The 24,347-nt window shown below is 36.9% G+C and overlaps 1 protein-coding gene across 1 annotated transcript; it reads right to left on the bottom strand.

The window, feature by feature from the left end:
• Positions 1 to 7,291: 7,291 nt before the first annotated feature.
• On the bottom strand, positions 7,292 to 8,637 carry LOC132272607 (UPF0481 protein At3g47200-like). The gene is made up of 3 exons (XM_059773722.1): positions 8,403 to 8,637; positions 7,431 to 8,239; positions 7,292 to 7,327 (listed from the first exon to the last, which is right to left on the bottom strand). The coding sequence occupies exons 1-3, from the start codon at positions 8,635 to 8,637 to the stop codon at positions 7,292 to 7,294; spliced, it is 1,080 nt and encodes a 359-aa protein (XP_059629705.1).
• Between the last annotated feature and the right edge of the window lie 15,710 nt (positions 8,638 to 24,347).

Genomic DNA, 24,347 nt, shown 5'->3' with positions numbered 1-24,347 from the left:
CACCCCACAAAAGCCAACGGGAGAAAGCCCTTTTGCCATGGCCTATAGGTCGGAGGCTGTCATCTCCACGAAATCAGCAGTTCCTACTCTTTGGACCCATTTGGTGCTCGAAGGAAACAATGATCAACAGTTTGAACACAGCCTCGATCTCTTGGAGGAAAAAAGGGATGTTGCAGCCATTAGGCTCGCTTCGTACCAACAACAGTTGTGTAACAATTACAACAAGCGAGTCAGGTTCAACCGTTTTGTGGAAAGAGATTGGGTGCTAAAGTAGGAAACAGGCAATGTAAAAAAGTTACAACCCAATTGGATTGGACTTTATAGAGTCACAGAAGCAGTAGGGAAAGGAGCTTACCGGTTGGCGAAAGTTGATGGGCGTCCAATTGCACGTCCATAGAATGCAATACACTTGAAAAAGTATTTTCATTAGATAGTATAGTTTATTTACTTTTCTTTTATAGACAGCATACATTTGTTTTCTTTCCAATTATGGCTGTTTCTGGACCCACATAATAAAAGTTTCTTGAGTAATACAAATCTTTACTTCTTTTACTTTAAGTAATATGGGGTATTACTTGTTGCTACTTTCTTTTTCGTCATAGGGGGCAATACATAAACCCTACTGTTGATATTACGACAAAAGAAAGATATTTTCACAAAGAAAGATACCCTACTATTGATATTACGACAAAAGAAACCCTACTTTGATATTATGACAAAAGAAAGATATTTTCATAAACAAAGCAACGCTGTATTTTTTGGCCCATATTAAATTATATTCCTTGTCCCACATCGAAAAGGAGTATAAGAGGTGTATAATAAATATAGAGTTAGCACACCACATTTGGTTGCCACGAAGAGAGTCTTTGTGGAAAGAAGTCTCCCAAACAAATGTATGGGGGACTCCTCAGTTACAGTCACTCTCTTTCTTAGCCTCATGTCATTTTTGAATCTTCAGCCAGTTTTGCATGCTTAGTAAGTTTTCCAGATCAGGCCTCGGACCTCAAGAGTCCGACGCAATACAATTCCTCTTGTGCTCGTAGCCGAGGAACACATCGCTTCGGACCTCAAGAGCCTAGCACAATACAGTTCCTCTTAGGCTCATAGCTGAGGAACACATCGCTTCGGACCTCAAGAGTCCAGCACAATACAGTTCCTCTCAGGCTCATAGCCGAGGAACATATCGTTTCGAACCCCAAGAGTCCAGCACAATAGAATTCCTCTCAGGCTCATAGCCGAGGAACACATTGCTTTGAACCTCAAGAGTCCAGCACAATACAGTTCCTCTCAGGCTCACAACCGAGGAGCATATCATTTCGAACCCCAAGAGTCCAGCACAATACAGTTCCTCTCAGGCTCATAGCCAAGGAACACAACGTTTCGGACCCCAAAAGTCCAGCACAATACAGTTCCTCTCAGGCTTATAGCCGAGGAACACATCGCTTCGGACCTCAAGAGTCTAGCACAATATAATTCCTCTCAGGCCCGTAGCCGAGGAACACTGATGAGCGCTGAAAAGTGCGCATTTAAGCCCCTTAAGCTTAGGTATTCTAGAACCTTTATCTATCTTATTTTTTCATCTTAGACTAATTTCGTGTTATGGCCCTTTTTAGGTACTTTTCCCAAAAATAAGTTAATTCAGCCAAATAAGAGCTTAAAAGAAGCAATCTCAAGCTGAATAGAAGAAAAGAGAAAAATGGGAGTAAAGTATGGAAAAACAGCAAGTTCGATTGATCTCAACATTCCTTCGATCAATCAGAGCAAGATCGATCTGGCCTTATCAAGATGGATCCAAGTAATTGTCCTTATTCAAAAGATCTCACCATCTTCGATCGATCCATCCTTTCTCAGATCGATCGAATTATTCGACCTTATCCACACCTACAACTTTTGTCTCTTTCCCAAAATATCTCAGAGATTTATCTTTATTCAAAAAGGCACCGCCAAGGATGATCGATCTTTGCAACATTCGATGGATCTCACCTAAGTTCAATCAATCTCACCACAGTTCGATCCATCGAACCTTCTCAAGTTCGAAATAAAACGAATTCTAGCTCATTAAAAGTTGGGTCATGGTGCAATCATTGCAAGGACCCTAGTGCACGAATCCAGACCATTGGGTGTGACACTTGAGCCTCATATATAAGGATTTTGATCCATTTTTACACACATATTCATATCTTGATAACATATCTCATATCTTGGAGAGGAGGCTAGAGACTAGAGAGATTTTACACATCTTTGGGAGTTCTTCCATTCTTCTAGGGTTTCCATTAAGAAGGAGGTCATTCCTACCATGGAGATAGCCCTTGAGGGTTGGATGACTACTTCAATGAGTGGCTAGATATCTACTTGAGGCTAGAGTAGCCCCTAAGTTTGCTTCCTAGACTTAGTGCTTTATATATTTTTGGGGATTTTCTTGTAATAAATGTTTTGATCTTAGATTTATATATATATCTTGTGATTTCTACTTGATGTGTATGGATTAATGCTTTCAATTGATTATCAATTTCTAACCATATGTCTATATATGCTAGAATGGATGATTTATGTGCTTTTCTCTAGATTTAGTGGAGTTTATGCATGTCTATGTGTATGGATGAAGTTAATCTAGAGATGGTCAAAACATAGTGCTTAATTGAACACTCTTGTAATTTATTTGATGGTTCACACTTGTTTCTTGATGGATTGTGCCACACCTTTAGCTTAATTAGTTTAATTTTCATGTCTTTAATGTAGATGTAGTGTAGTTGCTTTAGATTCATAGATAGATGGACAATCTATTCTTGTTCCTTGGTGTTCCATACTTATGAATGCAAAGGGTGTATGTTTATAGATAGTTGTGTGTATATAAATTGTGGTTTTATTGAATAGATTTTGGTCTCATTTGATAGGTTGTGCTTTCTATTTGATTGGCTATACAATCTATACTTATTTGCCATCCATGCCTAGTTTCAATTAATGTCACACACACACACAAGTTACAATTCAATTTCCCCATTGATATACAATTGCTAGTGTCTAGTGAAGTCAAGCTTAATGGTGAGCTCTAGTACCCCAAGTCTTCTCCTCTATATCTTTTTCCCTACTTTCTAAATTGTTACTTTTACTTGCTTTAATTTCAATTGCATTATAGTTTAATCAACCAAACAAATCATCTTTTGATCACTTGACCTACTAACCCTATATATTGTCTCCATTGCAAACATGCTCACAATCCCTTGGGACGATCCCTACTCACCCTAGCTATATTTTTAGTTGGAGGTAGTAGTGACTTTTATAAATTTAAAACTTGGCCACATTGCACACTCACTTTCTTAGTACAATTTTTAAACATTGGTGCCGCGACAACCACCAAGTTTTTGGCGTCGTTGCTGGGATTTGAATTGGCAACGCCGTGTTTTGGAAACAAATAAGAATTAGTACTCTTTTAATCATGTCTTTACTTTACTTTATTTTTGTTACTTATTGTGTTTGTTCTTGATTGGCTAGGTGCATTGAGCTAAGAGAGTCAAATAAAGGGAATTAAAGAATAAAGAAAGCAAGGAAGCCAAGTGAAGCTAAGCAAAAGCATAAAGGGCTAAAATCTAAAATTTACAAAGCATAGCAAAGCTTGAAAATTGAAAATGAATTGAAGTTGCTTAAGGACCCTTTGTGAGATCTTTCTAACTCAATCTATAGTTAAATCGTCGGCTCGCGTGGTGGCAAGTTTTTCATTTCATAGATAGCTCGTGAGCCCGCGTGGAGGCAATTTACTTTTTCTAAGTATGTTGTTCAAACATGGGAGTATGGAATCATTGTATGTGGAGATTTGCTGATTGATTTGTTATGGGGGTGAAGTGATTGTTATTTGATTAATTACTTGTTATTTGTTTTGCTAGTGCATGCATGGTCGTAGGTCATTAAATCCTACTCTTGTCCCTTCTAATTTGCATCTTGAATCGATTGTTCGTAATCCTAGGGGAAGAGGCAGCTCTCATCACTCCATTTCACCAATAGAGGAATTGAATGACGACCATGTGGAGGACCTTGGTCACATAGACCAACAAGGCATCCTCCACCCTAATGTGCATCATGAAAATATTCAAGTACCATTGGGCATGCCAAGACCATTCATCCCACCACAACAATAAGGCCAAATTCTATTGGGAATGCCTCGGCCAATTTTTGCTCCACAACCTCCCATTATGCAAGGCAACCATGGTGTTCGAGTAGCACTACCAATTGTGAATCCTCATATTGCTTTAAGAGACCATTATGTGCCTAATGAATGCAATGCACCTACATGCATTCAATTGCCCCCATTTAGAGCACATCACTATGAGATTAAACCATAAACTATTCAAATGCTTCCCAACTATCATGGACTTCCAAGTGAAGAACCCTATAAGTATTTGGATGAGTTTCTTAAAGTGTGTTCCACCGTAAAATACACGGACATGCGAGAAGAAGTTTTAAGACTCAAACTTTTTCCTTTTACCCTTAAAGATAAGGTGATGAGCGCTAAAAAGTGCGTATTTAAACCCCTTAAGCTTAGGTATTCTAGGACCTTTATCTATCTTACTTTCCCATTTTAGACTAGTTTCATGTTATTGCCCTTTTTAGGTGCTTATCCCCAAAATAAGCTAATTCAGCTAAATAAGAGCTTAAAAGAAGCAGATTGAAGCAAAGTGTGGAAATTCAGTAGGTTCGATCGACCTCAAGAATACTTCGATCGATCGAAAGTTCATCGATCTAGACTCTCCAAGATGGATCCAAGCTCTTTTATCCTTATCCAAAGATCCCACAAAGTTCGATTGATCCAACAATTCTCAGATCGATCGAAAAGATTCCTATTTTTGTCTTAATATATCTTATTTTGTACTTATGTATTGGGTATTATTAGGATTTGTGATTTTAAATTGAACATTATATGTTATTATCCTATATTGGATAATTTTAATATTTGTGAAATAATTGAATTGCATACATATTTAAGGTTTTTTTTGTACTAATGAAAAAATTTAAAATAAAAATAAAATAATTAAAAAATATTATGTAAATTTGTAACAAATATGTATTATTAAACACTGTTATTATTTTTACTTTCAAAATTGTGACAACAATAAGCGTTAATAAACGTTATTTATTTATTTATTTTTTGTATTTTCACTCAAGAAAATAACATTGTTATTATTATTATTTTTATTTTTCACAAACGAAGAGAAGAGGGACTCGAACGCGAGTACACTTGCTCAAGGAGCTGAACGCTCTACCAACTAGGATAATACCCTAATTTTCACTCATTCTTAGAGTTCGTTGTTACCTAGTAGGTAATTTTTGGAGGGTTTTACTTTTACGATAAATAGTTGTAATGCTCATACTTTGTGGTAGCTTTTCTCATTAATAACATTTTGGGTTTGTTGGAACTAGTTCTATAATATATGATAATTTTTATAAATAATTTTAAAATATTCTCTAAATATATTACTAGCTCCTATTTTATAACACAAACAAGAAGTTGAAGATCAGGATTTTTCATTTTGCACGAGAGGTCTCCCATAAACCAACCATAAATTGGAACTAGGCTTGAGGTGAGCCAATTCTAGACATGCCAATACAGAGGTAGGTTCCCGTGAAACTCCAATGAGATTTTTGCGGCAACCAAGTCCAGATCCCTCTGCTCAATTTTCTATTATATAGCCTATATAAATACTTCAAATTGACTTCAGAGCAAAAGTGAATGGGGAAATAAAACACTACTGATTTTGAGAATCTTATACAGAACTTGCAATAATGATCTTTATGTGAATTACAAATCATAAAGGTGAAGGTAAAAGGCAATCCATATTACCCAAGGTAATCTTGACCAATAGCACATAATATAAAGGGTTAATTACAACGACACTGACTGAAGTTTGCCATATTAACAGCCATTTACACCTTAGCCCTTTTTTGAATAAAGACACCCCCTATAAAAATTTTGTTCCAAACAAGCCCTTAAAATATTGTAAAAGATGAGATTGCCTTTCGATGTTTAATTCATTTTTATAATAAAATATCAGAATTCATGAAAAGTCAACTTTGCCCTTATATATATACACTATTACATCTTACCACCCGCCATCCCTACACCACCGTAAGTTCCACCTTTCCACAACCTCACTGCCTCCTTCCTCCCCATTCTTCAATCACCATCACCTAATCCAAGATAACCTAAGAAAAACCCACCAATTCGATTTCACCCACACCATTCATCACTCACTACCTAGGGTTTCCAATAAAAACCCTTTCTTTATCTTTCAGAAACATAATCGACAGTGAACTGCGATGATGAACGACGACTGGTTAGAATTGGCTATGGACAATTCGCGGCAGAGAGCACGGAACAGCAATGGACGAGCGGCGGGACAGTGATGGGCTTAGTACGACTGTGGGGAAATCGGCCGATTTGGCCATGAATGACTCGTGGCGGTGAGCTTGGGGCTTTGCTCAGAACGGTGAGGTCGGCTGAGATAGAGTGACGGCATCGGACTGTGTTCGCGGCTGTGATTTATCGGCTGTGATGGACGGCGCGTGGCTCAGCCGATGGAGGGTTCGATTATGAGAGGAAATGCTGCGTGAAATCGGGGGGCAAGAATTGACCGGCTGGCTTCACCGATTTTGACCGAAGCGGCGGAAAGCTCAGAACAGAGGACTCGCTTGTGATGCGGCAGCTGATGGCGAGCTTGTGGCTTCAGATGATAGCGGCGGCGAGCTCGACGGTGGAGGGCTTAGCCGTGATGGGCGATGACAAAGAGCTCGGATTCTGGCAAGCAAACTAAGACGGCCAGAGAGGAAGATCTGGCGGCGGTGGAATAGCGATGCAGAGAAGAGTCCGATGAGGAAGAAGATGGGCTCGACTGAGGATGTTATGTCCAGTGAGCAAAGACGGCAAGAATCCTTGAACATTGGCAGTAGGTTCTGTGCATTGTGGGTTTGATAGGGTGGTGGTGGGTTCATTTAGGAGTGGATGGTGGTGGCTGTTGGTTTAGTTTATTAGTAGGGTATTTTGGTCAATAAAAAATAATTGTATTGGATAAATTGGTAATTGAATGTATCAAGGAACAATAATGTCAATTCACCAGCATTAGGATGTCTTTGTTAGCTTTATCAAACCTAAGGGGGTGTCTTTGTTTAAAAAAGGGTTAAGTTGTATATGATTATCAATATGACAAACCTCAGGGGGTGTCGTTGTAATTAACCCTAATATAAAGGAACAAAGGCATACTACTGATCATCTAAATGATTGCATACCTCAACATATCGATATCTACTGATTATGATAAGAAAACATGGCGTAGAAGGTCTGCAAAAAGGTTAGGAGAAAAAGGAGAACTGCACCAATGACTGACACACGTATCGATCCATATATTACCAAAATAAAAATGCAGCAACTTCCGATAACTTACTCGCGCAGGTGTGCAGAAGTCCTTCACCTCCATCAAAAGCCCACTATATTTAAAACGATGTGGTACAACACATTTGCAAATATTGTTGAAGATATGGAGCACCGCTTCTCTTGAACCCAAACCATTATGTATGATTCCTGCTTCTTCAAGCAATTCGACATCATCAATGGTGTCAATGAGAATATCCATGAGGAAAGCATGCAATAAGAAATTGCTTGAAAACTGAGGGCAACGTTGTTCAAAAGCAATGAGGTTTCTCAAGAATGGCTCAGTGGATTCGTTAATGGAGAAGGGTGGGATTTCAATCTGACCTTTTTGCCTCAAATGAAAACAACGAGGAGCAGTACTGAACTTCAAGTCGTGTAGGGCTCGTTTTGCAACTGCCTTCAACTTGACTCCTGCAACGTCAAGTTTTGTAGCAGAATAATTGAATCCGGATACCTTGCTGTTTCTTTGCTCCAGCGGTGTCTCGCCGTCTCCTTCGTCATTAGTACTTGCAGACGTGAAGCGCATGTGAAGAAGATGGTGTATATGATAAGGATGTCTAGATCCATGAAAACTGTATTCTTCTTCTGTTGTTCTTGTATCTTCTAGGGCTATCATATTTCCAAAGAACAAAAGGATACATTGAGTAAGAGTAGGAATCGGAAGCGAGCGTTCACCAGGAAATGACGGCAATCTCTGGAGGCATTTCACCGTCTTTTGGAATAATCCTTCAAGAACAAAGAAGGGAATCTGATCCTTGAGCAATAGCAAGTCACGGTGGACTGCATTGTAACAAAATGGGGTCTTGTGTCTTTCGGTAATTCCTGTATAGAAGCTCAATTATGAAGCACGCATCAATAAGCATTATTTCTGAAAGCCCGACATTTTCTTCTAGTTTCACTTTTGCAAAGGATCTCCTGATATCGTCATCCATCGATCTTATAGCATACACACAATCACGTAGTGCTCGCTTAAATCCTCTAGTACCTCGGTCAAGTAAGAAATACATGTAGCTGAGTTTGATGTCCTCCATTGCTTGCAGATGCGTCTTGTCTCTGTGAAGAGGCCCAATTGATACGGTGACGGGGGTATATACGTCTTCATTTTGTTTACGAAGAAGATCAGGGACCCTGTGCATGACGGGGATCCATGGCTCGGAAACCCCAAAATGCTTGAGAGCATTTATGTTGTAAAAAACTCCTCCATCATATTTGTGGCCCATTTTTTTTATTATGGAAATAAAAAACTCGTCCTTCGTCTCTACCTCTGGCACCTCCATCAGCTATCTCTACCTTAATTACTAGCTTTAGGTTTGTGTAGACGTCGATGAATTTTGGGATCCAACAGAGCCAGAACATCTCTATTTCATACTTATAAATAGATTCGCTACTCATCACAAAAACTAATTAGTCAAGTTGACTAAAATACACGGGACACCAATAGGAACGTTACTAATCTTATCATGTGGGTCAAAGCACTCACGGATGCAAGAAAGGGAGTAGGTTGTGGGAATACAAGTCATGGATACTTTCCTCCAATCAAAACAATTTTATTGTATGAGAAATTTTTATTGACCAAAACATAACAACGTACAATTCCAATTTTATTTTTTTTTTAATTGCAAAGGCACAAGTTATTAATGACAGCACATATATAATAGTTAAATTAAAAAAAGACATACAAATAATGAAGCAAAAAAAAAATAAAAAAATAAAGAATAAATTCTAAATTTGTTGAAAACGAGAATGAAAGCTTTGGCCGGAAACCGCCGTAAAGAAAAGTAACAACAAAAATGACTCAAAGACAGCTCCAACTCATTCAACATTGTCATATGTTAGGTGAAACTTCAAAATCAAATTAACTTTCTCCGAAAATGGTAGATGTCATATGTGATGTGTTAGGGGAAACTTTAAAAGCAAACTAATAAGTCCAACTTATAGGATTGGAGAACATCACATGCTAAGTACTGCCTCTCTGCACATGACTTTAAATGTTATTCAAGTCCAATGTGAAAACAAACAATAGTAGAAGGGATGTTAGGGAGCATTGACATAATAGTGGATCTGTCCGCCAACGAGATGAGTAAAACCAGATTTTTACATATATATATATATATTTATGGTAAAAAAACCAAATGAACAGCTACTACTAAAGTAAGAACGCTAATATTATGTACACAGCATAGAGGTTCATTATAGAGAGACTGGCAAGTTCAGAGTTGAGACGAGAATAGAGATGGAGGCGGAACACTTGGAACAAGTTTTTTTTGTTCCAACATTTGGCCCAAACAGTGCAAAGTGTTCTGATACTGTTCAAACCAGCACAACCTACGCCAAACATGTTTTGTTCCTCAATAATGCTCAATAGCGCTAATATTATGTTTAAATCACACCCTTATAATACGAAAAATATGAGCAAACAAGGACTTTTGATCCTAAAAAGTGGAGCTGATGAGTGCTGAATTTGCACATGCAAGCTCTTAAGGTTACATATGTTAAAACCTTAGTGATATTTATGTATTAGTACTTATGTCAAAATATTTACCAGTTACCACATCATATATATATTTTATTGATGAAAAGCTAGCATTTTAGAATTATTTGGAAAAAAAAATTGCTTGGATTTAATTTGACACGAAGGTTAAAAACTGATCTTACTTACTATTGAATTCTTAATTGTTTTGATGTTATGAAAGTAAAAACGATATAATTAACTAACAAACCAAATGTCTTTTGCCAGAGGAAAATGAGTCCCGGATTGTCCAAGAAGCTTATGGACCTTTTTGTGTTGAAAAGTCCAAATCCTCCAACAAGTCTTGTTCACAATTATCTGTAAATGGAAACTTTCCTTGTGGATGGAACTTGGGAAACAAGTCTTGTTTATTTAGGATTGCCTTAAAAAAACAAACCTCTTATATATCTAATTATTAAATTCCATATAATATCAAATTCTAAAAAAAAAGGTTTCAATTTTCTCCTTGGTTTACCAATTCATGGTCGTGTTTTTACTGAATTACATAATACAATTAATTCATAGCTAGAAACCCATAATTTTTTTTTTTTTTTTTTTTTTCTCTCATTGCAAAGCCACAAAGACCAAGTCATCAATGACAATACATAAGCAATGGTCAAGTTAGAAAAAAAACTTACAAATCATGAAGCAAGATAAAAAATAAAAATTAAAAAAATTAAAAAAAATTAAAAAAATTAAAAAAAAAAAAAAAATTCTGAAAATCAGGCTCCAAATTTGTTAAGAATGAGAGTCAAAACTTTGCAACGGAAATCACTGAAAAAGAAAAGCAACAACAGAAATGACTCAAAGACTTAATGATCATCAACGGCTCCAATTCATTGTAGATTGTTATATGTTTGGTGAAGCTTCAAAATCAAATTAACATTCTCCAACAAGGTTGATGCCATATGTGATATGTCAGGTGAAACTTCAAAATCAAATTAACTTTCCCCGAAAATGGTAGATGCCATATGTGATGGGTTAGGTGAAACTTTAAAAGCAAACAAATAAGTCCAACTCATAGGATTGGAGAACATCACATGCTAAGGGCCTGTTTGGAGTTTGTAGTGTGGTGTAGTGTAGTGTTCTAGCCTAGAACAGAACAAGTGTTGTGTGGTGTAGTGTTTTGAGAGGAGAGCAAAACATGTTTGGCGACAAAAATTTGCTCTGAGAATTTTGAAATAGAAATTATTATAATTTTTTTTAATGATTAAAATAAATTAATTACTTCCCTTGATTAGTTTGCAAAACAAGAATTACAGAGCTTAATTAGTTGATTTAGAAAAAAAATTAAAACAAAAACCATACACCACACAGAATTGCAGCTGCAGAGACAGAGAGACTAGGGCAATTGGGAGGCTGAAATGATTTGCCCTAAAAAAAAAGGGGAAGTCTAGCGTTGATCATTAATTAGTCACAGGAATCCTAGAGTTGGCTTCATCTTCAAAAAAATTTCGTATCAGAGAACAAAAATGGCAACCGTCTCCTCTGCCTCTCCTTGCTCCTTCCCCCACCAATCGCAACCATCTTGTCCTAGGTCGAAAAGCCAAACGTGACGGTTTCTTCTCTCTCACCGAAACCACCATCTACCTCCTCCAACCGCCCAATCAACAAAACCCCAAACCAAACACTCCAATTTTCATTCCCTGGTTGGTTAGGGTTGAAGAGATCGAAAATGGCAAAAACCGTGCCCTACATCCCGTCTCTCAAAGGAAAATACCCAAAAAGGTTTCCAAAACAACTCAATTTGCTACATATGGTGTTGGGTATCAAAAGTTTGCAGTTGCAGAGAGAGATCGAAAGAGAGACTAGGGCAAGTTCAACATTGAGAATCCAGATCCGGCCATGAGCTATGAGGATCCGGTGGAGACGACTGGTTTGGCGCCGGCGAAGAGGGAGAGAGAGAATAGAGATGGAGGCATTTAGGAGGCTGAATGATTTGCCCTAAAAAAAATTAAAACAAAACCCCTACAGGTTTGCAGTTGGAGAGAGAAAGAGAGAGAGACTGGCAAGTTCAGAGTTGAGACGAGAATAGAGATAGAGGCGGAACACTTGGAACAAGTTTTTTTTATTCCAACATTTGGCCCAAATAGTGCAAAGTGTTCTGATACTGTTCAAACCAGCACAACCTACGCCAAACATGTTTTGTTCCTCAATAATGCTCAATAGTGCTACTGTAGCATTGTTGGGAACAATACACCACACCACAGAACAAAACTCAAACAGGCCCTAAGCACTGCCTCTTTGCATATGACTTTAAATGTTATTCAAGTCGATCCAATGTGAAAACAAACAATAGTTGTAGGGATGTTAGGGAGCATTGACATAATGGTGGATCCGTCCGCCAACGAGATGAGTAAAAATTGGAGCATTGACATAATGGTGGATCTGTCCGCCAACGAGATGAGTAAAACCAAATTTTTACATGTACATATATTTATGGTAAAAACCCAGATGAACAGCTACTAGTAAAGTAACTAAAAAATTCGAACACTAATATTATGTACACAGCATAGAGGTCCATTATAAGTAAAAGCATGCCATCTGTATGGGGTGTGAAGTGTAAAAAAAACTTGGTAATTTGAAAAGTGTGCAAATAACATATTTTATGTTCAAATCACACTCTTATGGTATGAAAAATAAGTAAATAAAGACTTCTGACCCTAACAAGTGGAGCTAATGAGTGCTTAATGTTGCACATGCAAGCTCTTAAGGTTACATACATTAATACCTCAGTGATATTTATGTACTAGTACTTATGTCACTTATTTGGTTTCGGTTATTTTCAAGTACTTGTCTTTAAAACTGGCCAATTCTACCTATTTCGTGTCTTTAATGATGTTTTCAAGGATCAGGAAAGGCACTGATGTGTTCAGGGATGATTCCAGGCTTAAGGAGGATAAGAAGCTGAAATTAATGAAGTTTTGATCTATCCTAGCTTTCTATGATCGATCTTAATTAGGGGTGGCAATTCGTGTTTGCGGATTGTAATCGTATCATATCGACTTAAGGGTATTCTACTAAATAATTCAACCTAAACACGACCCGTTTAATAATCGTGTCAGGAACCCTCAACACTAACCTAATTGACCTGTTTATTAAATGGGTTACACGTGTAACCCGTTTAATGACCTATTTAATACTCCCTCCGTCCCGCAAAGAGTGTCGCTTATGGGGAATACAACTTTTTAAGAGTGTTATTTTTTATAATTTTTTTTATAGTAGTATGAGATGAATTTCCTAATATGCCCTTGTAGCAATTTATGGGTGGTACAAAAGTTGTTTGTCTTGACCCAATTTAAATTTGAATTGCGGGGTCCACAATAGCTTTTTTTAGAAGTTTTAATAACTTCTATAATTTCAAGACAAAGGGTATATTAGGAATATGCAAAAAATAGTGTATTGGTTTTTGAAGTATGACACTTATTTTGGAACAGTCAAAAAAGGAAAGTATGACACTTATTTTGGAACGGAGGGAATATAACGAAACATTATATTATTTAAATTATTAATAATACTCAATTAAATATTAAATAATATAAAAATATAAGTTTCAATCCTACCAAATTACTAAATAATCTCTAATATACAAAAGAATAAATTATAAGATACAAGTTAAGATTACTTTTTTGGAACTTAAATAGATATTTGTTTATGAAACGTATAATTAAATGGGTTACACGGGTTGAACCCCTCAACCCAAACACGGATTAATCGTGTTATCCTGTTTACAACCCAACCCCACTTAACTTGTGTCGTGTTGGCGCGCGGGTCATAGAAAACTTTGTCACCCCTAATCTTAATTGACCACTCCAGAAAGAATACCAAACATCTTAACCAAGTTTATACAACCTTCTACTATGGTTAGGATCGATCGTAATAGAGATGGCATACTCCTCAATGATGAAACTTTCTATCTTCTCCATGAGTAGCTAAATTCTTCCAAGGGAATTGATGTAACCCTAACCAAGTAACATGGTTTAATTGTATTTAACTTTGAGAAATTTTCTGGTTATATATTAATTACATGGTTTAGATAATTGATTTTGTTGTGTTAAGCAATTGGGATTTAATATTTGTAATCAGTTTTAATGAAATTTGTTATTGTTGCCCAAGTATAGACTCTAGAAGGGGGGGGGGGGGGGGTGTGAATAGAGTCTTTGGCAAACAATGGCCAATTTTCGGATTTGCAAATTCTACTAAACCCTTCTAACAATTATGCTATAACCAAGATATAAACATGAGCAATTAATAGCATAAAATATAAAAGGAGATAAGGGAAGAGAGACTGCAAACATTCACACTGCGATTTTAGCGAGGTTCGGAAACTCCTACTCCTCGGCTCAAGACCCCTCTTGAGACTTCCCAATCCACTGTGGCACCTCCTTACGGGTGGAGAGCAAACCTTTACATGAAACAACTCCTTACTTCACTTTGCTAAGAGACAACCTCTCTTAGTCTTCCTTTGGGTCACACCAACCCTTACAAATTTGAAGCCAACTAGCTTCTTCTTCCTTTGCTAAGAGAACACCTCCTCGTAGGCTTTACAATAGATTTGAATATCAGATTTTTAGTACAAGATAATCTGTCACAGATTTGTAGTACAAAGTTTAAGCTCACAAGCTCACTCTAGAGTATATATATGAATACAATGAAGCACAATACTCTTCTAATTATATGGGATGTTATGAGATGAAGAACAAAAGTTCTTTAGATGCTAGAAGATGTTTTTATATGGTAGCAATACTTAATCCTGAAGTCCCCTTACTCTATTTATAGAGTTTCAGTAGCTAATTCAAAAATATAGCTATTGTGCACACTGCTCAAGAGGAAATAGCCATTCAAATTTGAATCTGGGCAGGTTCGGTCGACCGAACTGAAACACCATTGTGTTTCGGTCATCCGAAATGGTTCAAGATTGGCTGTCCCTCTATATTTCGGTAGACCGAAATGAAACACCATTATGTTTCAGTCAACCGAAATACCTTCCTCCTTTATTCTAAACCATTCTGTGAGAATCGGTTGTCCGATTCATATTACCTCTTAGTTTCGGTCATCCGATTCATATTACCTCTTAGTTTCGGTCGTCTAAAACACTTAGTAGTGTTCTTTCATTAACTTATTTGGTAGACCAAAATGAATTGGTCATTTGTTTCGGTAGGCCGATGATAAGCGCCGAATATTGCATATTCAAGCGCCCTAAATTGCATTAGTTAAGTCTATTATTTGATTTTATTATGCAGATTATCTTCATTTGTGCATTTTTGTTTATTTTCAAGTTCATTGGCTTAAAAGAAGCAAGAATGATGTTTTTGTTGAAATTTTGAATGCAAAGTGCTCAATGCTGAGCCTGGCAGCAGTGGAACCTGACTTTTGTCGCCATTTTTAACCTAGCAAACTCAAGAATTGGACTTCCATCATAACATGACATATTTAGAGCTTCAATTTAACTTTCAAAATCTTTAAACGGTTTATCATTTGGAAATCGGAGCAAAAAGTTATGGCTGTTCTACCAAAGTTGTGCACAACAGGTTAAGAGCAAGGAGCTCACTGGACTAACTTCTAGCACTCGAAGTCCTTAGTTCGAGTGCTCGAAGTGCTAGTTCGATCGCTCGAAGTCCTTAGTTCGAGCGCTCGAACTCCGGGCAGCTTCCTATCCGAGAACCATCATTTCAGCCCACTTGCACCTTATTTCTCTCATCTTTGATTTCCATCTTTATGGGTTGGTTGGAGATGTCTTTTGGTGGGTTTCTGTGCCTTGTTTGGTGGAGAAGATGCCTACACAAAGGAGGAGAACCACAAAAACAAGATATCATCTCACAAAAACAAGATATCATCTCACATTTACAAGATTAGAGGAGAGAGAAGAGAAAAAAGAGGGTGGTGTTCTTGAGTGCTACAGTAGGAGCTCGAAAATGGAGATGGAGGCTTCTTCTTCTTCTTCATTCCTTGTAGTCATGGGTAACTAAACCACACCTAGGGAGGTGATGAAGCCTCCCCTTATTGTTCATGTTTTAGATTAGGCTATGTTGGGGATTATGATGTATACTTTTGGCATTTTCATAGTTAGAGCATATCATCTCATGTAATGAACTCTAACACTTTTAAATGATTAATGCGAGTTTCTTTTGCTTGTCTTAATGATCTTTGTATTAATCTTATTGCTTGCATTCTTATAGTGACAATGGGAATCAAACTATGATTTGTTTTCAAGGCATGTTGTTAAGAAAAATGGATAGTCCATTGCTTAGGAATTTCCTTTGATGGGTTATGCTAGTTTCCTACCTCATGTGCTTTATCATTTGGTTATAAACTTGATAGTTCTTGTTTGAGTGAATATGTTGAGGGCTACACTTTAGTTTAGGTAGCTCAAATGTATGAATTTTTGAGGGATTATTCTTGTTTAATGATTTAATGAACTTTTCCAAGAGTGTATGGTAACATAGTGTTGCTATATATTCCATGACCATTTTATACATTGTACCTCCCCAATTTAGCCTTAGTCTAGCATGTACTTAGGGTGTAGTGTGGATTCATCTTCTTAGTATTTTCTACTTGTATCTTACTTCCTTTAATTTAATTGCAATTTATTGTTTTATGCATTTTAATTTCTTAGTTTAGTGACAAACACACAAACCTTTTATAAACCTCCCTCATCATTCTAGAATGATTCTAGACATTTAGGTTGTATTAGACTAGCGCAGTCCCAGTGGTTCGACTTACCCGACCAATAGCCCTATTTTACAATGATTCGTGCTATTGCGAAGGTTGATGTTAATTGACTAACCGATCAGCCGAACTGGAACTGCTACTTCAGAAATTGTTCTAAGTTAAGGTTGAACTGGAACTGCTACTTCAGAAATTGTTCTAAGTTAACAGATGAAGCAGTCTGTGTATAGGACATCTGTACATAAGTAAATATCTTTACAGTATTTATATGTCCATTTACTTTAAGTTTACAATGTAAATAAGGAAGTACCTCCCATTTGGATTCAATAAAAAATATTAAAAAATTAAAATCCAACTAAATCAAAATGTAGAAATTCAGTTTTAGTACAAATTTGGATTTCCAACAATTTTGGTAAAAATGAATCCTTATGTAGACCAATGTAGATTTGGTCAAAAATTCTGATAAAATCAGTTTAGGCTAGTTGAAGTATAAAGAGTTATTACCGAGAAAAATTATTTTGAAATAATCATTATTTCAAAATTCCATTTTTCACACTTAGCCAAAAACACAGTTTTTCATGACGTGCATTCTGGGGTCTTAATGTCCATTACCAACTCATGGTAGTGAAGGCTTCTCATGCCTTAATTGTTGACTAATATGAATTATATGATTGATGTGCATGGTCTTAGCATTTCTAGCACAAATGATGAGTTCTTTTAAAGCTTATGCAAGCTTGAACTAACTCACTTTTTAGCAAAGACTACATATGTCAATTGTATATGAATGAAATGCGTAGTTTATTGCTAATGGATATAGAAGTATATGAATGATAATATGATTTGTATGATTCTATAGAGATGAGCTTCAAATGGATTCATAAATACTTTAACATTGAATCCTAAACACTCACCATCCTATCTACCCCTTTCTTCATGCTTTGTCCATGATCGTGTATGCTTTTAGGTAGACTTGTTTTCTTCCTTTCTTTGAGTTGCTTTCTTACTCATTGTAGTCTAAGCTATCTTTGGATGGACTTTGCATTTGCTTCTTTGCAACTTCATGTTTTTTTTGTATCCATTGCTTTCCTTGATATGATCTTGAATAATGGAATACTTGGAATGATCTTTTGTGCTTCCTTAAGGTCATCCTTTGAATGTGAATAATGTATAATACTCAATGTAAACATTAGTCCTTAAACACCATTAATGGTTTGTTATCATCAAAACCTCTAGATTGTCTTTGGATGGACTCCTTAAGGTCAACAATCTCCCCCTTTTTTATGATGACAAAACATTGATGTGTTTATAAGCAAGTGGAGTAGCATTTGAAAAATGCTCCCCCTATCAAAATGCATTCAATGAACATAATGTTATAAAATATCATGCTTGTACATTCTTCATGAATTTTAGACATTAACATGCATATAAGATCATTTTCCTTTTCAAGAGATTTCTACAAATCTCCCCCTATCAACATACTTCCATTAAAAGATATATATTATTCATTTAGCATGTAAGCACAATGAGATAATGATATATATAATATTAAGCATTTGAATCACATCACACATATTTCTCCCCCTTTGTTATCTCAAAAAGGTGAGAGGCCTAGACAACTTCATTTAACATTTATCAATAAGCATAGTAAAGTGATGGCATCAAGAATTGGCAATATAGTGGTAATGACTATAATATGCTTTAGAGTGTAACATATAAACAATTATATCATAAGATGCCAATTTCATTGATAACATGAGTTCAATAAATCATTAAGGTTCATGACATATACAAAAGTATACATAAGATATAAACCAAAGATGAAACATAAACTCAAATAGGCAAAAGTATACAAAAGTATACATAATAACACGTAACGAAAAAAAAATAAAAAAATGAAGCATGAATTAGAGTAAGCCAAAAGGCAAAAACCTTTGTAGAGGCAAATCTAAGAAGTTAAGTGTGCTTCAATCTTAATATATTTTTCCAATTTGATATTTTCAAGAATGAGGAAAATTTTCATCAAAATTATGAAAGCATATGAGTGTAAGTATTGTGACCAACAAGTCATTTTGTAGCATGCTTGACAATTTCTAAGATAATGCAATTAAGCATAACAAGTCATGCAATATTCCTTTATAAGAGATTATCAATAATCTCCCCCTATGAGTATGCTTTCATTTGCATCATATATCATCTAATGTGTACATCGCATTAAAAGCAATGATATATAAATTAAGTCTTTTATACCAATCGATCCTCTTTTACAAGTATATGGTTGAATGATAAGAATCACATGTGGCATGTAAAGCACAAGGCATATGCAAGTAGTATTACTATTCTAGTTATATGTAATAAATTTTCAATTATGCAAAAGCATATTTTCTTTGACATGTATGATTAGAAATAACTGGCTACATGATTGTATATGTGGAGAGCTCAATATTTCTCTTATACGTTTTTATCAAGAGATGATGTCAAGATATCTCATGAAGTATATAGAATGAGGCATTGATACCAAAATATCTTCTTTAAAAGATGTGGTGAGAGATTGGCTACATAACTCTTCATGTGAATAAATAAATTATCTCTTTTAGACACATTCTTTAAGAATTGATGTAGAAACATCATACGAAATTATAAAGTGCTGAAAATGAAAACATCAAGATAGAATGGCACTTGATATCACATTGGTCATTGGTGTGGCCGTCGTCATACCATGAGCTTAAGAGTGTGGATTTTAAGGCGAAGGCCAAGGGTTTTTCATTTATAGAAGCCACTACTACCTTTCACTAAAAATATAGCCAGGGCGAGTAGGGATCATCCCAAGGGATGATGAGGATCGAGCAATGTCGTGGAATTGTTATTAGGGTTAGTAGGTCGAGTGATTAAACAATTAGTTGGTTGGTTGGTTAAAGAACAACTAAATTAAATTAAGTGATAGCAAAAGAATGCAATTAAGAGTAAGTAAGAGAGAGAGATCTTGGGGTTTAGAGATCACCACCAAGTAATGCATTTCTATATCATTGACAAGTGATTAATGAGGGCAAATGGTGTGTTGCAATATTGGTGTGTGTGTGTTTGGTTGATTCAACAAGCAAGGATGACTAGTTAAGCATGAATTGTCTAAACATCTTGTGAAAGACACAATATATCTAAGCAATGAAGCATATATTGTCTAAACAACATATGAAAGGCACAATAGATCAAAACAAGTCATTAATCCTTTCATTAAGCTCACAATCCAAATACAACACAAGGTTAGAGACACATACTACTTGCATTCAAAAGCTTGGATCATCAAACAACAAGCATAGATTGTCCTTCTCTTTAACACTACACTACAACTACACTACATCTACACTACTATCATGAAAATAAACTAGGGGAGAGGCACAATCCATCAAAAAATAAGTATAAACCATCAAGAGAATCACAAAAGCATTCCTTTAAACACTATGTTTTGACAATCTCCAAATCTATAGCACCAATACACATAGACATGCATCAATAACACAAAATCTAGAGACAAGCACATGAACATCTATTTTAGCATAAATAGACATATGGATAGAATGAAATGATCAATTGGAAGCATTAAACCACATAAATCATTGAATAAACAAGATCTATGTATATCAAAGTGTCAAAATATCAATTACAACACTAATCCCTCAATAATACATAAGATTAAGATATAGAAAGCATGCTTGGGGCTAACTCTAGCCCCAAGAGGATGTTTAGCCACTCATGGTAATGTTGCTCCAACCCTCAAGGGCTAATTCCATGGTTGAAATTTGCTCCTTGTTTGATGAAGAACTCTAATGGTGTCTCTAGCCTCCTCCTCCTCTAAGCTTGTTCTCTAAGAGATGATATCAAAAATAATGTTAGCTCCTCTTTGTAAAAAACAATCCTTGTCCTTATATAGGTAGGTCAAAATGACATCCAAAATGAGCTGGGGTTGTGCACACAATATTCTCTAATGATTGGATAAAGGACAACTTTTAATGAGATGGAATTTTAACTTTTTTACACTGGAGGAAGTTCGATCGATCGAACCTTGAACTTGGATCGATCGAACTGGCTGAGCTTTTTGGGAAAAGACAAATCCGAGATATTTTGAGAGATATTTTTGGGAAAAGGACAAAAGTGGTTAGTGGGTGGTACAGCTGTGGATAGGATCAATCATTTGAATAAGGACAAAAGTGTTCGATCGATCGAAGGATGGTGTTGGATCGATCGAACTTTTTGGACTTTATGCTTTTGGGTCAAGGCTTGGATCTATCTTGAAGTGCTGAGATCGATCATTGTTCGATCGATCGAACCTTGAACTTGGATCGATCGAACTTTGCTGCTTGTCACCTTTGGCTTCATTTGCTTCCTTCTTTATCTACTTTGCTCCTTTCTTTGTTTAATCCCAGAATTGCTTCAATTAAGCTCTTATTTGGCTGAGTTAACTTATTTTCAGGATAAGTGCCTGAAAATGGAAATAATACGAAATCAATCTAAAACGGTAAAGTAAGATAGATAAAGGTACTAGAATGCCTAAGCTTAAGGAGTTTAAATACGCACTTTTCAGCGCTCATCACAGCCCCAAACTTAAATTTTGCTAGTCCCTAGCAATGAACTAGAAAGTAAAGGAATGAAATGGACAACTATACAACTATGAACCAGAAAACAATAAATAGATAACGCCACTTTTGTAGGGAACACGATTGCATTTAGCATATGCAACAAGCCTTTTAAACCCTTAGGTTACCCCTAGTGGACGAGTGAAGTCTCATGAGGGTTTCCAGAAATGGTACCTATAAACATTAAGCTTATTCTTTCAAAAGAGGCACCAATATTGCAAACAAGCATTGAGAGAAAACTACCTTAAGTATGCAATTTTTCAACCCTTTCCAATCAATCTCCCAAAATCTCAACATCAAGTAAGCAAATATGGTCCTCCACACATCAAGAAAATGATCATGCAAATCAAAACAACTTTAGAATCCTTTTGAGTGGAACGGCATCAAATGTGTTGCTATCTAAGCCAATTAAAGAATTCATCACATCCTTACCCTCAAACTAGTACACAAATCTAGTACCGATTATCAAGATAAAAAGTGAACCTTTTATTAAAGCTTCATTGTTCTAGGTGCGCTTATTCTTTTCACTCGATTTTTTTTTTTTTTATTATTTTATTATTATTATTATTTTTTATAGGATCAAAGATGGAAGCACGGTGCAATGTGTTGATCTATTAAGCTTTCTAGCGATTTATGAGGTCGAGTGTTAGGTCAATGACTCCCAAATCAGATGGCTTTAGGGTATTAAGCGTTCAAACACCCCTACAGACTTACAAGCTCAAATTAACTAGGCTACAAATCAAGACAACTTCCATCTAATCATTTCCCACTTCTCACCTTTTGGGAGAAGTCCTCACTTTTTATTGCTTTTGCTTTTGCTATTTTTTTTTTATTTTTTTATTTTTGTAAGCAAGTTCAATTATTAACCTCGAGTTTGGGCCCTCCACCTTTCGGCGCGAGAAGTTCAGTACTTGATGAGGCTAGAATCCCGATTACTTAGAGAAAAAGGGTTGTTATCCACCTTTATCAAGAATGAAAGCTTTCAATGCACTACTAGCCCAATTGGGATATAACCAATTCAATAATCAATAAAGCATGTACCCCACAAATGAATGCTAGTATGCGCCTGTGCTAGTGTAGAAGACTAAAGTGAATCTCAAAACAATCACAAAATCATAATGATGTGAACCACAAATGCAAGCAAGATATCAATCTTTAGAAAAATTTACTCCTAAATGGCTTCCACAGGGCATACAAGGAGTATTGAACTCTCAAGTCAAGTAATTTTTAAATTTTAAGCAATATAGTCCTCAAAAGTTCAAAATCATAGCTAGATATGGACCAATCATAGAAATATCCCTCAAATAAACAAGTCATGCTCAAAATTTGAATTTAAAACTAACACTGTAAAGCACCATTCCCCCTAAACTTAAATGGCACAATGTCCTCAATGTGTAAAGAGAACAAAGGAAAGAGTATACCAGTACAACTAAGCAAGAATGATCGGGACTAAAGTATCCGAAGTGGGTGGCATGGCCCCCCCAAACTTGGGATGAATTATGGTCCTTAAAATTGGCACTTGGATAAACTCATCAGATAACAAAATGGGATAATCAGTGCACAGTGGTCGTGCAAGTGTAAATGGGATAAATAGATAAAGAAATGAGAGAGATGTAAGGGTGGTCCTGAAAATTGGGTAGCACTCTCTCACTGAAGTTACTGTGATACACCTGATGGAGTCAAACATACAGATATGAGAATATAATATATGACATCTATAACAAAAACAGATATATAAAATAGAGAAAGTGCAGGTACAACAAAAATATCAAAGCCGACAGACCGGTTGTAAAAATAATAATGTATAGTAACAATAGTAAAGTATCAAAAGGAGAGAGGGATAATAAGATAGAAAGAACTGGGAGCTCAAGAGGATGAGGTAAGACGGATAGGTCTAGCTCCGTGGATGTCTCTGGATAGATCTCTGAACATGGTCGCGACATCATTGCGGAAGGCAGCAAAATCAGGTTTGTGGGCTGTGAGATCAGCTCAGATGGCAACAACAGCATCCTCAAGCGTCTGCAGACGTACTCCAAAGCCGGGGGTCATATCTGGAGTCTCAGGTATAGATGAATTAGAAGAAAGCTCTTGAGTCTGCTCCTGCTCATGAATGGGTGACCTGGCTGGAGAGTCCTGCTTTGCGTCGTTTGTAGGGCGCTCTAAGTCTATGTCTAAATGCTCGGTAGCTAGATCGATTGGTGCGTCGTCCGCTGCTGGATGTGCTGCTGCTGCCTCTGCCAGTTCCAGTGCCTCTGCCTGGGCCTATGCCCGTGCCTCTTCTAACTCTAACTCTGCTGCAGCCACTACCGCGTGGTCCTGCAGCCTGGTAATAATGGAGCGGTAGGTCTTATTCCAGTCCTTTTGGAGGAAGTGACAAGAACCTCTCTCAGGGTGTTCCCGAGGATGGATGGGGTAACGTTGATCGATGAGAAACTGGGTGATGAGGTGGCTGAAAGGAAGAGACTTAGCCTGTCCAGGCATCTTCTTGCTGATGTACTCGTCATACAGCTTCCTCATCACGTTCCAGATAAGCGCGGGAATAGACACCCAGTGCCCGGTGTAGAAGGAGTAAAGGGCTGTCAGATAATCGTCCCTCCTCTAGATCTTGTGCCCGGTCATGTATATGTTACGATAGAGAATGGAATCAGTAAACAAAAGGTCGTCTGGAAGGAATGTCCGAGTGGCGAAGGTCTGGCCACTAGCATGGTGACCTGTGAGAAAAACTGCCATGTCGAAATATGAAGGCCTGAATAGCCTTGGATATGTGTCCTGAAGCTCTGGAGGACATCTGTGTGGACAGCGACAAGAGTGGGCTAAAGAGTCCACTTTGATGGTGATCGGATGGCCATCGACAGAAGTGACCATCTCGGCTGTGGTACGCGGCGATGGTCGAAGGTTCTGGTAGAACAACCGTACCAGCCGTGGGTAGACCGACTCTGTGATGGGGGCAAGAATAGTGGCTGGGCCCCTCTGAATAATATCATGGTAGGCGGATCGGGTCAGCACTGATCGAGAGAAGAAGGCCGTGTCGAACTCTGACTTATGGTCAAGCGTCATGCGTGTATATCGAGGTGTAGGCCCGTCACTCCCCATATGAGCTGGCTGAGCAGGCTGAGCTGGCTGA

This window comes from Cornus florida, unplaced genomic scaffold, assembly GCF_030987335.1.
Source record: "Cornus florida cultivar Cherokee Brave unplaced genomic scaffold, ASM3098733v1 CherokeeBrave_3.0.0_Hap2_Chr09, whole genome shotgun sequence".
NCBI classification, from domain to species: Eukaryota; Viridiplantae; Streptophyta; class Magnoliopsida; order Cornales; family Cornaceae; genus Cornus; species Cornus florida.
The sequence above is the reverse complement of the archived record's forward strand: the minus strand, read 5'-3'. Positions and strand labels throughout refer to the sequence as shown.